Consider the following 17302-nt stretch of genomic DNA (forward strand, 5'->3'; position numbering starts at 1 on the left):
TTGCTCTAGTTTCTTTAAATGAGTAATATAGCTTCAGAATCAGAAATACCTGTAATATTTTTATGAATATTCTTAGGATGCATTTGTTTTGGTAGGGATTTATTTATCTTATTATATTGGAACAATGGTTAGATCACTCCTTGGGTATCACATGTTATTGCAAGTGTAAGCAATAAAGAGGTTTTGCTATTGATGACCTTTCAGTGTCCCTGGATTTTCTCAAGCCTTCTCCACTTTCCCACTGTCATTTGTAGATCACTCCTTTACCATTGCTGCTACAGGAACCTGAGCTCACTTTCTATTCCATTTCCCTTCATATCTTTTCTTTTACTTACCCACCTCTTTATTTTACATTTCAGTGCTTTTGTGTTTCATCCCCTCTACCACCTCCTGTTGATCTTCATTCCTGTGCTTTTCCCTTTCTTACTCCTTACCTCCACAATTCTGTTGCTTTTCCCCAACATTTATCTCTGTATCTACCATCTGCTTTTTTCAGTTAACTTAAGTGAGCAGCATGAGCCTATCCAGCTGCCAACCATTGGCCAGACCTAGGGCCAGATGCACAATCTTAATGTGTTAACGTTTGCAGTCTAAAGCAAGTGATTATTTTCTAGTAATGCACAAAGAGGTTTTCATGGCTTTAACGTGTGCCATCAGCAGCCACTGAGAAGCCCATGAAAATGTGTTACAATGAGCTCATTACTACTCTAATGAGCATTCCGGGGGATGCACAGCTCCAGAACAGTTGTAATTTAATAAGCAAATTTTTAATATAAAATTTAAAATTCATAAAGACTCAAACTATATAGTGTAATTTGTTCACCTCGCATTTAAATTTTACGGCTGCTCTGGAGCTGTTGGAGGAGGGAAACACAAGCCAGCAGCTGCAAAGGCTGCCAGTTTGTGCTTCCTACCTCTCATCTCCCAGGATCCTCCCAGCTGAGCTCTACTATGAGGCCCCCCCCCCCAAAAAAAAAAAAAAAATTAAAAAAAATATCCCTGGTGGTCCAGTAAACCAGATTCCTTCCTCCTCTTTCCCCCCCCCCCCCCCCCGCCACACCCCCCCCCCCCCCGGTCCTGACCACCTCTCCCTGTACCTTTACAAGATGGAGGCAAGAGGGCAGGAGCAACACCTCCTGCCTTTGGCCCGCCTGGAACAAAATGGTGGTATCCAGACCCTGCCTAGTGCTTTCTGGAATGTACTGGGTAGGCTAAGCACCATATAAGAAAAAGAAAGAACTCCTTATATGGTATTTATCCCTGCCCAGTGCATCCCAGAGTGCCTGTGTGGTATATGTTAGGGTCATAGCTAGCATCTACACTGCATTTACCAGACAAGGCAGATATTTAACACATGATCAATGTACCCGGCATCCTTGACCATGTCAAGCTGTCCACGTCCCCTCTGTCTCTGACCCATGCTAAATAGCATGGAAGTTTTACCATGCTGGCCAGGGCCGTGCCTAGGGTCTCTGGCGCCCCCCTGCAGACTATCAGTTGGCGGCGGTGGCCCTCCCTCTCTCCCCCCACCCCCCCCCCCCCCCAGTGAAAATGATCGCTCACCACTTGCCACACTGACAGGAATTGTCAGCAATATTCTTAGAAACAAATTGCTATACATTGCAAAATAAGATAGCAGATGTAAATTCTCAAAGTGGGCATATTCCAAACACTAAAATGAAAATAAAATGATTTTTTCTACCTTTGTTTGGTGACTTTCTTTTTCTGATCATGCTGGCCCAGTATCTGATTCTGCTGCTATCTGTCCTCTTAACTCTATTTCCAGGGCTTCCTTTCCATTTATTTCTTTCCTTTCCTCCTTTCTTCATTTCTGGTCCTCAGCTTCTGCCTATTTTCTTCATCCATGTGCAGTTTTTCTCCTCTCTTCCTTTTCCCTCATTTCATCTCCTTCATCTCTCTTCCCTCCCCTCTATGTCCAGCAATTTCTCCTCTCTCCCTGAGCCCTGCCCTCCCATCCATGCTCCTCTGTCCCCTGCCTCCTCCATTCATTCCTGTCCAGCAATTCCCCTCTCTCCCTGAGCCCTGCCCTCCCCTCCCATCCATGCTCCTCTGTCCCCTCCATTCATCCCTATTCAACAATTCCCCTCTGTCCCCTCCATTCATCCCTAATTCTCTATCCAGCAATTCACCTCTCCTTGAGCCCTGCCCTCCCATCCATGTTCCTCTGTCCCCCTCCATTAATCCCTATTCAGCAATTCCCCTCTCTCCCTGAGCCCTGCCCTCCCATCCATGCTCCTCTGTCCCCTCCATTCATCCCTAATTCCCTATCCAGCAATTCCCCTCTCTCCCTGAGCCCTGCCCCTCCCATCCATGCTCCTCTGTCACCCTCCATTAATCCCTATCCAGCAATTCCCCTCTCTCCCTTCCATGACCCCCCCTTGCATCCATGCTCCTCTCTTCTCTGTCCTCCCACTCCCATCATGTCCCAGTTGGCCTGGCCCGCCCTCTTCTCCCCTCCCCCTTCGCATCCATGCTTGTCTCTCCCCTGCCCTCCCGCTCCCATTGTTCAACTGCTCGCCCTCTTCTCTCCCACCAACATCCCTTTTCTTTTTTTTCTTTTTAAATTTACCTCCGTGGCGGTCCAGCAGCGCAGTGTCAGTGAAGGAGGCGGCGCTTCCGACGTCTCTAGCCTTCCCTTCGCTGTGTTCCGCCTTCTTCTGACGTCATTTGGGAAAAGCACAGGAATGAAGATGAACAGGAGGTGGTAGAGGGGATGAAACACAAAAGCACTGAAATGTAAAATAAAGAGGTGGGTAAGTAAAAGAAAAGATCTGAAGGAAAATGGAATAGAAAGTGAGCTCAGGTTCCTGGTAGCAGCAATGGTAAAGGAGTGATCTACAAATGACAGTGGGAAAGTGGAGAAGGTTTGAGAAAATCCAGGGACACTGAAAGGTCATCAATAGCATGCAGACTATTGATGCTCAAGCATAATAATTTTCTCACTTTTCTATGTCTTGTGTTCTTCTTTTTGCTTCTCACTTTATAATTTCCAGGAGATTTACATGTCTAGTTACAAGGTGAAAGAAGGCTATGTTTGAAAATGAATACAAACACTTTTCAGTTCACTTCCTGTGTCTGTTTAAGAAGTGCTCTCTGAAAAGGGTGGCAATTATTTACATTTATGAAAGCGCTACCACCATAATTATTTATAGTAAAATAATTCTTGCACATTATACTTCATATACCATTGTTATTTTGCAGTTATGTTGATTGATTTTAGAGTTGTAGGAGTGATAAAAGATGGCAAATAGTTGATCTCTTAATGGAATTTTTTTCATTCCAATTACCTGCAGATTATTTTTGTGTCCAAAGGAAAGGATTTCATGCAGTCTTTTATGATGCCATTTTATCTAATGAAAGACTGTGAGATTAAACAACCTGTCTTTGGTGCAAACTACATCAAGGGCGCTGTGAAGGCAGAACCAGGTGGTATGTATACTTCAACGCTGCAAAAAGAACCCAGGGCAGCTGTGACATTAATGCATCCACTTTTTTTCTAGCAATCTGTTTGTATGATGTGAAAATGACACAATCCTTGTGAATTATTCAAGAATAAGTATGTTTTATGCCTATGTTCAAAAGTGTGTGCTGTGCACAGCAGTGAAAAAAATCAAATATAATAGTTCTAAACTACCTTTTTCAAATCGCCATAAACATTCCTCTGTTTTGAGTTCAATGGAAGGTAAATCTGGGTTGGAATCTTGTTGTTAGACTGCAAGATATGTTGAAGCCTTTGCAATATGAGCATGTTAAGGTAAATGTGAACAATAACACTCTTCTACTGTAAGAGACATATTCTCAGCATTTAACAACTGCAATAAGTAATACAGCATGTAATGTGCACTGTTGTAATTGATACTGTGCACTGAAGAAATAAAATACATCAATATTTACATTTAGGAAAGTTAGTATATATTTTAACAGTAAAAGAACAGCCTCATAACCATCCCCCCCCCCCCCCCTATTCTTAACATGTTTAACAGCTCAACATCTGATCCCACCACTCCCCTCCCCCTGTTCTTATCACAATATTATTTTCTTCTAAAGTGTGTGACAGTGGAATTGTTCAACTGTTTTTCCACAGCATATGGTTAGAGCAAGTATTATAACGGGTCTTGTGTCGCCCATGATTCTACAGTAAGGGCTGCAAAATCTTGCCTTTGCAATGAAATGCCCCTTTCTGAGAGGAATCCCTGTGGAATCATGGGACACAAGGTGTGGTAAGGGTTAATCAATGTATGTAGGAAGTGAAGGATGATAGTAGCACTTCATGCTGCACCTACTTCCTCCCACAGCCCAAGTGCAACTAGCAGTTTGAACTATATGGCACTAGAGCAGTGGTTCCTAAACCAGGTCCTGGAGGCACCCCAGCCAGTCAGGCTTTCAGGAAATCCACAGTGAATATTCATGATAGATATTTGCATGCACTGACTCCATTGCATGCAAATCTCTCTCGTAAATATTCATTGTGGATATCCTGAAAACCTGACTGGCTGGAGTGCCTCCAAGACCAGGCTTGGGAACCACTGCACTAGAGTGTCCCAGTTGGCAAAACTGCAAATCAGCAGCAGGAAAAAGCAGATATGGTATGAAGCACCACTGCTCCTCCTCCTGCAATTGACCTGGGTGGGAAGGTGACTAATAAGTGGACTGAGCTGCTGGGGAGGGGAAGAAAGTTTGGAGGAATAGGAGGGGGGTTAGAAGGGTTGATGAAAAGAGACAGAGAATTGACCTGAGAGAAAGGGAGGGCAGTGGGATTAGCCTGGGGTGATGGTGAGTATGGGGAGGGGAAAAGACAATTGGAGATTGAGTGGGGAAAGAGAAAAGGAAAGGTTTTGTAGGGATGAGGGCAGAAAATGGAAAATATACCAGGGATACAAAGTTTGAGTAGTGAAGCTTCATGAGAAGAAACACTGGGTGGACCTGGGAGATATGGATTAGAAACCACTACTACTACTACTACTAACTAACATTTCTAAAGCACTACTAGGGTTACGCAGCGCTGTACAATTTAAACATAGAAAGACAGTCCCTGCTCAAAGAGCTTACAATCTAAAAGACAAGAGAACAATCTAAAGACAAGTGAACAATCTAGAGGACGAGTGAACAGTTAATCTGATAGGGTGGATAGATTGGGGCATTCTATATTTCTCAAGTGGTTAGGCGCTGAAGGCAGCATTGAAGAGGTGAGTTTTAAGCAGAGATTTGAAGATAGGTAGGGAGGGGGCATGGCGTATGGGTAAAGGAAGATTGTTCCAGGCATAGGGTGAGGCAAGGCAGAATGAGCGGAGCCTGGAGTTGGCAGTGGTGGAGAAGGAGGATAGAGAAGAGAGAAAAGAATAATAGGAGGAGACAGATGACAAGACACCTTCAGAAAAGAACAAGATAGTTACAGCACAGGAAGGAAGCAATGAAAAGTTGTTTTTGTTTTTTTAATGTGAAAACTAAAGTAGAGAAAAGAATAAAAGGCAAGAAGGATAAAATATCGGACACATCAGAAATGTTGTAAAAGTACTTTTTTTTGTATAATGTAAAATAGTTTTATGTGCTGAAATGTAAATGTGCCATAGAATTGAAATACTTTTGTTATAGAATAAATCTCAAGTTGCCATTGAACCTGTTTCTAACAGGGGAAGGAGGAAAGTAGGCCTGCTAGTCAAGAAGAAGTCTAATTAGCGGAGAAGACTCCTTGTTCCTACCACTGTTTAGTATAGGATTGCAGCATCATTTCCATCTGGCCATTCTTTGTTTAATTAGGGAAACCTGGATCTCTTTGATGGCCCAGGGTTATTTGATACTGATGGGGATTTTCATTCTTTTGGATATTGCTTTTCATGTGCATAGACTTTTTTTTATTTTTTAACCTAATACTGTTTCCAAAGAGGCAGTAGAATTTGTTTTTTTTTATCCCTCTAAATGAGTTAAATACATTTTGGTTCATTTGCACATCTATACACTAATACTAATGGGCAGCGGTTAACTCTGGGATTATAGTTATGATGAGCTGTTGCAAGGCAAGTGGCAGTGGTGGATTGCCGCTTGTCACTGTACCAGCAGGGCCCCTTCCATGACGGTTTCTGAAAAGGGTAGAGAGGAGAGAAAAAAATAGCAATACATTTACGATGAAAAGATGAATTTCCATGGTAATTCTTGAACTTTTTGTAGTGTCAGTGTTTTTTGACAATTATAGATTGGGGCTTAATTCAAGCATTTATTTGTACACTATCAGTCTATGAAACAAAAGTGTGTATGAGATAAGGAAGTAATGGGAAGTTTGGTTATCAGATATAGTAAGGACTGTATAATAACATACAGTTTTGAATTTGAACTGAAACAAAAGACATATTGTGTGGTATCAGACCAAAGGTCTATCAAGCCCAGTATCCTGTCTCTGAGGGTGGCCAGTCACTAAGAAGTACCTTGCAGATCTGAAATTGTACATAAACTACTTGTTGACCACTCCCAGTGATAAGTACTGACTTAGCCCATGTCAGGAAATAATTGTTTATGGACTTTTCCTTTACGAAATTGTCCAAATCCTTTTAAACCCAGATATGCTAGATGTCTTGAATACATCCAACAGCACAAAGTCAACAATAATGACAACGTTTCCATTTGTTTTAACCCCGTTCATTACCTGTTAATTTCATAAAGTGCCCCTAGTCTTAGTACTGTTTGAAAGGGTAAATACATATTCCACTCTACATTCTACCTTTAGGTTGTCTCTCCATGCTATTTTTTCATAGGGAACTGTTCCATCCCCTTTATCGTTTTTGTGGCCCTTTTCGGTACCTTTCCTAATTTCAGGACATTTAAACACCTTTCCCCGTAATAATATCAAAAGTAGTTACATCTAATATAGAAAACGAGCAAAAAAATGGAAGGAAAAAGCCTCAATTGAGCTCCAGGTAATGTAAACCCTTCGGAGTTGAAACTGGCATCATTGGCATAAAAGCCTTCCTCACTTTGCCGACAAAATGTATTAAATGTCAGCAATCCTTTAAAAGGTGTACTTATCTGTCTAATTCTCTATATAATATAGAATCTTCCAGAGATTCATTTCAGTCATATAGTTTGTGGTCATAAGTCCCTCAATGATAACCCTTTGCTAATTTCAAAATGTCTTTTTTTTTTTTTTTTTTTGAGATGGAGGGGGAGGGCTACAGAACTGCACATAATACTTCTAGGTGCAGTTGCACCATTGGCCTGTAGAGAGGTAGAAAGATATATATTCTCCCTTCCTTTCCTAATAGCTCCTAAGATTCTATTTTGTTTTTTGATAGCCGCATTCAGTATCATCCATAGTGGCTGCAAAGTCTGTGTCTTGGGTGGTGTGTCCTGGGTAGAGCAATTTTTTAAAGCTATTGAACCAAACATTATGTACATATAGTTAGTATTTTCCTTAGGTGCATCGCTTTGTACTTATAAGAATCAGTTTCTCAGTTTGGCAAAATCCATAATCAAGTTATTTAGTTCATTTTATTTTCCTCCTTCCTGCAATAATGCACTTGGGGTGGGTTAATATATCAAATAATTTAAAGTGATTATTTATTTGTGGTTTAGTGCTTTCTCCGAGGACAAACACACCAGTTATATTCTCACAGCTGGGTGACATCTTCTGATAGAGTCAAGATTAATATAACTTATAGCAGTGTCCCACTGCGCAGGCGCTGGTGCCTTCCCGTCCAATGCGTGAACGTGACTCCCTCAGTCTTCATTTTCCCGCGGAGCAGGGAGGATAGTCATTGTGTTCTCTTCTCTAATTTTCTGCATATTTTCTCTAATTTGCAGTGCCTTCCCATATGGGTATTTTTGTCCCTCTTGTGGTTATTTTCCCTTCCTCTTTATTTAATTTTGTTTCCCTTTAATTTTTATAGTGTATTGGGCTGTTTCCTTTCTTTTTCGCACGTTTCTAGGCCTGTTTAGGCCGGAACAATTTGAACGCTGCCCCCTTTTTTACTGTTCACAATTGAGGAGTTTAATTTGGCCACAGTTCTTTTCATCATGTCCAAGAAGACCTCTACGTGGCTTCAAAAGTTGTGCCTAATATAATTAAGGGCTTTCCATCACAGACCCGCACTCTTGGTGCATGGGTGACTTGGGTCTGATCATGAGCTTAACTTTTGTTCTCTCTGTTTGCAAATGCAGTTGAGGATACAGAGCAGCACATCCAGCAGGAGGACGATACATCAACATTGGCACCGGAAGCATCAACTTCGATGGCTGCTAAGACTTAACTATCACTGGGAATGCACCAGCCAGCATTGAGAAGATCTCCACCTCTTTCGATGTCAGACACTGGATACAATGTCAAAAGAATCATACGCGCCCTTGGCCAGATACTTCCTATACTCCAGCTGCTTACTGATCAACTGGCGAAGCTCTGTGGCCTGTTCCTGTGGGATGCTGACCAATCCCAGGGCCTACTTGCAGTGTAGGGTGTAGAGATGCACAGACTCATGGCCAAGTGGGCCTAGGCAGCGGTGACCTTACTACTCTCAAAGGTTTAGGTTTCCACCACCACCACCTTGCTCTGCCTCTGCCCAGAACCCCCAGTTCCAACGTTCTCGGCCTCACCAGTCCCGACTCAGAAGCCCCATCTGGCTCCCTAGTCAAAGCAAGGGACAAGCTTTTGACTGGCTCCAGGAGAGCATAGCTGCATTCGAAGTAACCATCCCGGATGGCCTACTGGTAGACAGATGTCTAAATCTTTTTCCACCATAGGTGGCCTCTTGTAACCTCCAACCAGTGAGTTCTTCAAATAGTCCATCTCGGTTACGCCCTGCATTGGCGTCAAAGACCACCAAATTTCCTACTGAGAGCATCGTTCATCAGCTCTCGGCACAAGCAGGTACTTGTAGAAGAAATCTCTGCCCTTCTACAGGCCAATGCAATCAAACCCATGCCACCAGGGGAAGAAGGGAAGGGATTCTATTCCAGGTACTTCCTTGTACCCAAAAGATGGAGGATTTCAACCCCATCCTGGACCTAAGGACCCTGAACAAATTCCTGATCAAAGAAAAGTTAAGAACGATTTCCCTGGTCACCTTTTTCCCCATGATTCAGGAAAAAGATTGGCTATTCTCTCTGGACTTAAAGGATGCCTCTGCCCACATTTTGATACTTCTCAGTCACAGAAAATATCTCAGATTCAGAATAGGGAAACACCTCTTCCAGTATTGCATTTTGCCATTTGGCCTGATGTCAGCTCCCAAGGTAACATAGTAGATGACGGCAGAAAAAGACCTGCATGGTCCATCCAGTCTGCCCAAGACAAACTCATGTGTATACCTTACCTTGATTTGCACCTGTCTCTCCCAGGGCCCAGACCATACAAGTCTGCCCAGCAGTTTTTCCCGCCTCCCAACCACCTGTCCCGCCTCCCATCACCGGCTCTGGCACAGACCATACAAGTCTGCCCTCCCCTATTCTCGCCTCCGAACCACCAACCCCTCTTCCCCCCACCTGATCCGCCACCCAATTTTAGCTAAGCTTCTGAGGATCCATTTCTTCTGCACAGGATTCCTTTATGCATATCCCACGCATGTTTGAATTCCGTTACCGTTTTCATCTCCACCACCTCCCGCGGGAGGGCATTCCAAGCATCCACCACCCTCTCCGTGAAAAAATACTTCCTGACATCTTTCCTGAGTCTGCCCCCCTTCAATCTCATTTCATGTCCTCTCGTTCTACCGCCTTCCCATCTCCGGAAAAGATTTGTTTGCGGATTAATACATTTCAAATATTTGAACGTCTGTATCATATCACCCCTGTTACTCCTTTCCTACTACTACTACTACTACTATTTAGCAGGGTATACATGTTCAGGTCAGCAAGTCTCTCCTCATACATCTTGGAACGCAAATCCCATACCATTCTCGTAGCTTTTCTTTGCACCGCTTCCATTTTTTTGACATCCTTCGCAAGGTACGGCCTCCAAAACTGAACACAATACTCCAGGTGGGGTCTCACCAACGTCTTATACAGGGGCATTAAAACCTCCTTTCTTCTGCTGGTCACACCTCTAGCAGTAGTTGCAGCATATTTGTGCAGACTGGGAGTATATGTGTTTCCTTATCTGGACTATTGGCTGATCAAGGGCACATCGCAGGAGGGAGCAACAGTCAGTGCCCCTAACTATTCCGATGTTGGAGTTACTAGGGTTCATCATAAACTACACTACCCAAAGTCCCACCTTCTCCGTCCAGTAACTGGAATATATAGGAGCCCTGCTTGATACTTTACAGGCTCAGCTTTTCTTCCACACATGAGCAGAGACTTTAATGCACTTGCCTCGCAGGTATGAAGCAGCAAGCAAGTCACAGCTCAGCAAATGTTTAGATTGATGGGCCACATGGGCCCCGAGTCAGGTTTTCAGGATATCCACCATGAATATTCATGAGAGAGATTTGCATGCACTGCCTCGACTGCATACAAATCTCTCATGAATATTCATGGTGGATATCCTGAAAATCTTGCTGGCTGGGGTGCCTCCAGGACCAGGGAACCACTGGTCTACAGTATTGTCTTTTATTATGGCTTGGATGTGCTAAGATGCCATTTTACGGAACTAGCACTCGGCACATACTATCGTGGTGCCAGTTTATAGAATTGTCCCCTTATTGTCTGCTTTACCAGTTTAATTCAAAGACTGCATAATCTTTAAATGCATTGATTGTCATAATTATACAATAAAAACATTTAAAATACACAATACCAAAGGCACTAAACAAGTCAAAATGATTTAGAACAAATTACAATCAATCAATATATTTTCGATATGACGTCGAAGTCCAATTTTGGACGTTTTGCTGAAAACTTCCAAAAATCGAGTGGCAAACATTGTGATTTTTCAAACCATAAAGACGTCTCTTTTTATTTCGAAAATTGCTGTTTTCTAGATGTTTTTGTGCTGAGTGTGTCTCTTTTCATATCATTATTTTATCATCCTCACCTTAATATTCCCTTATCTCTTGTTTGTCCTGTTTGTCTGTCCTAATTAGATTGTAAGCTCTGTCGAGCAGGGACTGTCTCTTCATGTTCAAGTGTACTGTCTAGTAGCGCTATAGAAATGATAAGTAGTAGTAGTAAAAAAAAAATGTCCTAGGGGAAAATGCACAAAAATAACCCATTAGGATGTTCGGGGGCCATGATTCTTAAAGGACTGGCCACACAGACATCCCAGCATAGCAGTGGGACTGCCTAGGGGAGCACTGTAGTGAACGTCACACACAAGGTCCCAGTGACACATCCCCCCCCCCCCCCACCCATAACCCCTTTACATTGTATGGTGAGCCCTCCAGGAATAGCAAAAAAATGTAGTATACCCATCTGTACACCACTACAATACCTTTAAGCCTGCATGTGTCACCTATATGTATATACAGTAGGTATTTTGTGGTTTTTGGAGGGCTCACACTTTCTACCACAAGTGTACCAATTGGATATGGGCCTAGCTCTCCTCTACAGTCAACAGCACCAACCACTAGGCTACTCCAGGGACCTGCTTGCTCTAAGAGGAATGGCCATCACATGTACAGCTGTCATAGAGTCTGGCATGTACTGTCACGTTCAACTCTTATGGAAGTGGGAGGGGGTTAGTAACCACTGAAGGATTAAGGGGGGGTGGGGTCATTCCTTTGTTCCTCTAGCAGTTATCTGGTCAGTTCGGGCACCTTTTTGGTGCTTAGTTTTTATTGAAACAGGTCCAGCCTAAAACCTATTTTTTGCCCTGGACATTTTTACAATGTTCCATTATTGCAGGAAAATGTCTACATCGTAAGCCAGCCCAAAACACACCCTCTTGAGATTTAGATGAACTACACACGAACTGCATAGAAAGCCATCTTAAAAATGGGTTTTGAAAATAACAATTTGGACATTGGCAAAAAAAAAAGTGTCTATCTGTTGCTATGTGCTGCTTTTTGGACGTTTCTCTTGTTTTGAAAATGAGCCCCAATATTACATATATCAACAATGATCTCAAGAATACTCAATCAAAAATCAACACCCCATAAATTATAAAGTGTGCTCCAACAGCTAAGTCTTCACAATTTAGCAAAATTTCACATAGTTAGATAGAATACAGATATTATCCTCTCTACTGTGGCACCATCCACGTCTGTCAACGAGGCTGTTTCTTCTTACAACAATACTCTATCCTCTGCCTTAGACACTCTTGCACCTTTGATGACCCGCCCTGTAAGGCGTACAAAACCCCAACCTTGGCTGACTTCTAATATCCGCTACCTACGTTCCTGTACCCGCTCCGCCGAACGCCTCTGGCGGAAATCTCGGGCCCTTGCTGATTTCTTACACTTTAAGTTCATGCTGACCTCCTTCCAATCTGCTCTTTTACGTGCCAAACAGGATTATTATATCCAACTGACCAACTCTCTTGGCTCTAATCCTCGACTTCTCTTCACCACATTGAACTCTCTCCTCAAGGTGCCCCCTCCCCCAACTCCCCCTTCACTATCTCCTCAGACCCTTGCTGAATTCTTTCACAACAAGGTTCAAAAGATAAACCTTGCTTTCTCTACCTCACCAGCTCTCCCTCCACTAGTCCGTTCCCCTCTCTCTCCTTCCCCTCATTCCCTTTCCTCCTTTCCTGAAGTTACTATTGAGGAAACTTCACTTCTCCTTTCTTCCTCAAAATGTACCACCTGTTCCTCTGATCCCATTCCCACCCACCTTCTTAATGCCATCTCTCCTACTCTTATTCCTTTTATCTGTCACATTCTCAACCTCTCACTTTCCACTGCGACTGTCCCTGCTGCCTTTAAACATGCTGTGGTCACACCTCTCCTTAAGAAGCCTTCACTTGACCCTACTTGTCCCTCTAATTACCGACCCATCTCCCTCCTTCCTTTTCTCTCCAAATTACTTGAGCGTGCTGTTCACCGCCGCTGCCTTGATTTTCTCTCCTCACATGCTATTCTTGACCCATTACAATCTGGTTTTCGCCCTCTCCACTCAACCGAAACTGCGCTTACTAAAGTCTCCAATGACCTATTACTGGCTAAATCCAGAGGTCAATATTCCATCCTCATTCTTCTTGATCTTTCCGCTGCTTTTGACACTGTCGATCACAGCATACTTCTCGATACCCTGTCCTCACTTGGATTCCAGGGCTCTGTCCTTTCCTGGTTCTCTTCCTACCTCTCCCTCCGCACCTTTAGTGTTCACTCTGGTGGATCCTCTTCTACTTCTATCCCTCTGCCTGTCGGCGTACCCCAGGGTTCTGTTCTTGGTCCCCTCCTCTTTTCTATCTACACTTCTTCCCTTGGTTCATTAATCTCATCCCATGGCTTTTCCTACCACCTCTATGCTGATGACTCCCAAATCTACCTTTCTACCCCTGATATCTCACCTTGCATCCAAACCAAAGTTTCAGCGTGCTTGTCTGACATTGCTGCCTGGATGTCTCAACGCCACCTGAAATTAAATATGACCAAAACCGAGCTTCTCATTTTCCCCCCCAAACCCACCTCCCCGCTCCCCCCATTTTCTATTTCTGTTGATGGCTCTCTCATTCTCCCTGTCTCCTCAGCTCGAAACCTTGGGGTCATCTTTGACTCTTCTCTCTCCTTCTCTGCTCATATCCAGCAGACCGCCAAGACCTGTCGTTTCTTTCTTTACAACATCCGTAAAATCCGCCCCTTTCTTTCCGAGCACTCTACCAAAACCCTCATCCACACCCTTGTCACCTCTCGTTTAGACTACTGCAATCTGCTTCTTGCTGGCCTCCCACTTAGTCACCTCTCCCCTCTCCAGTCAGTTCAAAACTCTGCTGCCCGTCTCATCTTCCGCCAGGGTCGCTTTACTCATACTACCCCTCTCCTCAAGACCCTTCACTGGCTCCCTATCCGTTTTCGCATCCTGTTCAAACTTCTTCTACTAACCTATAAATGTACTCACTCTGCTGCTCCCCAGTATCTCTCCACACTCGTCCTTCCCTACACCCCTTCCCGTGCACTCCGCTCCATGGATAAATCCTTCTTATCTGTTCCCTTCTCCACTACTGCCAACTCCAGACTTCGCGCCTTCTGTCTCGCTGCACCCTACGCCTGGAATAAACTTCCTGAGCCCCTACGTCTTGCCCCATCCTTGGCCACCTTTAAATCTAGACTGAAAACCCACCTCTTTGACATTGCTTTTGACTCGTAACCACTTGTAACCACTCGCCTCCACCTACCCCCTCCTCTCTTCCTTCCCGTTCACATTAATTGATTTGATTTGCTTACTTTATTTATTTTTTGTCTATTAGATTGTAAGCTCTTTGAGCAGGGACTGTCTTTCTTCTATGTTTGTACAGCGCTGCGTATGCCTTGTAGCGCTATAGAAATGCTAAATAGTAGTAGTAGTAGTAGTAGTAAGTGCGTTCCAACAATGAGGAGCTGTACATATAAAAATCTGGTCATAGCTAACTTTATGACATTCAACTTTTGGAGATGAAAGTGTAAGTTCCCAACCATGTAAGCTGAAGCCATCCCAAACAAAATTTTTAAAAGAAAAACATAAGACCTTATACAAAATACATGCATATATTAGCAACCAGTGTACTTTTTTGTAATAGTTGCTATGTGCTATTTGTTTCCATCAGTTATCAATTTGGCAGCAGTATTCCGAAGTTAAGTCTTATAATACCCAAATGCAAAACATTTGCAGTAATCTAATTGTAATATAATCGTGCCTTGGACAATTTGCTTTATCTTCAATGATGTATATTTATTGATGTGCAAGAGTGGTCTAATAAATCTTAAGGTAAACTAAAGAAAATGATATTTAGAACATAGACTGCAGCAAGGCTTATCCTTAATTGGTTGGTTCTTCTCTCGCAGGTGGGTGGGAATCATCTGCAGTATTTAAAATAACCTTCACGACGGGAGGAGCTATTGAGTTTGGCCAGCGTATGATGCAAGTAGCATCACAAGGTATTCTGGTGTTTTAACCTTAGATATCCCAAACTGTCCTAGTATTTCCACAGCTATTTGGGTTTTCAGGGTATCTGTTATTATACATGAGACGCATCTACACATATGCTAATTTATCTTGTGCATTGACTTCCTGTATGTAGTTCTGGTTTCTCTTGCCTACCTGCCTACAAATGTGTTCCTCCTGCAGTTCCTTGTTACTTCTTCTTTTACCTCTCCCTACACCCCTCCTTTTTTTTTTTTAAAATAAACTCCACTCACTAGGTAAATCACTTTTACCGCCATCTCAGGACTCCATTCTTTCCACTTTACTGTGCCATACTCCTGGAATACAAATCTAGTCAAGTCCAGGTTAAAAAGCAACCTTTTTGAGGCTTCTGTTGAATTTCTCCTCTTCATTCTGATGTTTTTAACCTTTTCCCATAATATATGAAATTCCTTAATTCTATGATTTGTCCAGTCTTGAATAGATCATTTCTACAAAGAATACATTTGTATATATGTAGAGCATTGTATATGTCTAATAGCCCATTGAAATGTTAATTAGGAATGCCTATTCATTGGGGATATTTTGATCAGATGACTTGACATTGGGGTCACTAGGACAGGTTTGGGAAACTGCTCTAACCTGCTGAATTGTCTCCTTAAAAGTTGCTGACCTGCACTTGATGTTTCCAATGTAAGCATGAAATACTATTGACTATTGCCTGTATTTTTAATTTCCTTTTCCCATTAACCACCCTGAGAACTGATAAATAAATTTTCATAGTTGATGGAAGTCTTTCTTACTGCCTGCAGTGGGGATAAAGTGGAGGTGGGGTGGGGGATCAAAAGAATTGATCTCAACTGTATGTTTGAAATGTAGAATCTGATCTCAAATGCTTGTCTTTATCTTTTTATGTAGCCTCCAGAGGTGAAATTCCTGATGGTGCTTATGGTTACCCCTATGTACCAAATGGAGCCTATGCCTTTCCTCCTCCTGTTGGCCAACCATATCCACTTCCCCCTACTGGTAAGTGGTTATGATTTTTTTTTAATGATAATGGATATTTAACGTAATGTCTGGCCTTTGTTTGTGGGCCAGCTTAGACCCGAAACCCAGCACTCACAGACTTTAAAAGAGTGCTGTGCAGCTTATGAGGCCAGATTCTCTCTAAAAAGGATTTTTATCTGTATGGGATCCGTATATACAAAAGATATCCCCCAAGGCCCCCCATAGTCAAGTATTGAATCAGTTACAGGAGGTAAATAAGATGTCTGATACTCATTGATCTCCTGGGGTTGGGGAGGAGGAGTGGGGTTTAATTGTTCTGGTTTAATGACACTAGTTTGTGAGGGGAGTCATAATAGCAAAGACCCCAGACTAACATTCTGACTTTATAATACATCAGTTAGGTACTGCCCAAGGAGAGGGGAAAGAATGTGTACGCTTCCATTCAGTTATGTATAATTTTGTTACTTATGTTTTTTTAATAATTCAATAAAAAGATTTTTTAATAATAATAGTGGTGTGTTCAGTGTCACTGAATACTGCCAATTGACCAAGCAAAGACGCTACAATTACCTATTAACTGATTTTCAAATGTAGCTGTGCTGCTCTTTATTTGGGTAGTGAATTGCAGCAATACAGCTTATAGGGATTTTTGTTAATAATGAGAAATATTTGGTCAGTTTATAGGATTTCTTATTTATTTGGATTTAGCTCACACCTTTTCAGTAATAATTCAAAGCGTGTTACATCCAGGTACAGTAGGCGTTTCCCTGTGTCAGAGGTTTACAGTCTAAGGGTTTGATGCAGCAAGCTTGCATTAGACCATGCGCTAATGGTCGAGTATAGCGCAAAAGTTTAGCACCCTGATGCTGCTGCATAAAAAGCGTGCACTGTCGTGGGAAAAAAACTGCGCAAACCACCACAGTAATTTGCGGTTTATTGCTAAAATGTCCCCTTCCTGTCGATGCATGAGCAGAACAGTAGCCTAGCCAGACCTCAATTTTTGGGTGGGCTTGGGGGTGGAGTAGGTGAGCATGACCCTTGCATTCCTCTCTTACCCTCCCCCCCTCCCCGGCAGTAAAGTTGAATACCTTGGCTGACAGGGATCCCCAGACCTTGCCAGCTGAAGAATCCTTTCCAGAGCTCTCATCCCCATGGCAATCAGCAGCGTGTTTCCAGCCACCAACATCACCCCCCCCCCCCCCCCCAATGCATGCTCTGTTCAACCAGCATGTCCCCATCATGCATGCACAAGGATGCCAATTGAACTGAGCATGTGTGGGAGGTGGGGGGAGTGCCAGCGTCAGCAGCTGGAAACATGCTGCTGACTGCTGTGGGGTTGAGACTGCTCAGG

At 43.0% G+C, this 17302-nt stretch overlaps 1 protein-coding gene across 2 annotated transcripts in view; it reads left to right on the top strand.

The window, feature by feature from the left end:
• Positions 1 to 17302, top strand: part of WBP2 (WW domain binding protein 2) — a 37175-nt gene that overhangs the window by 7467 nt on the left and 12406 nt on the right. For both annotated transcript variants that reach the window (XM_030208240.1, XM_030208241.1), the window contains exons 3-5: positions 3315 to 3450; positions 14865 to 14957; positions 15862 to 15969. In XM_030208240.1, coding sequence (XP_030064100.1) covers positions 3315 to 3450; positions 14865 to 14957; positions 15862 to 15969 — 337 coding nt within the window. The remainder of the gene's footprint in view (positions 1 to 3314; positions 3451 to 14864; positions 14958 to 15861; positions 15970 to 17302) is intronic.

This window comes from Microcaecilia unicolor, chromosome 6 (genome assembly GCF_901765095.1).
Source record: "Microcaecilia unicolor chromosome 6, aMicUni1.1, whole genome shotgun sequence".
NCBI classification, from domain to species: domain Eukaryota; kingdom Metazoa; phylum Chordata; class Amphibia; order Gymnophiona; family Siphonopidae; genus Microcaecilia; species Microcaecilia unicolor.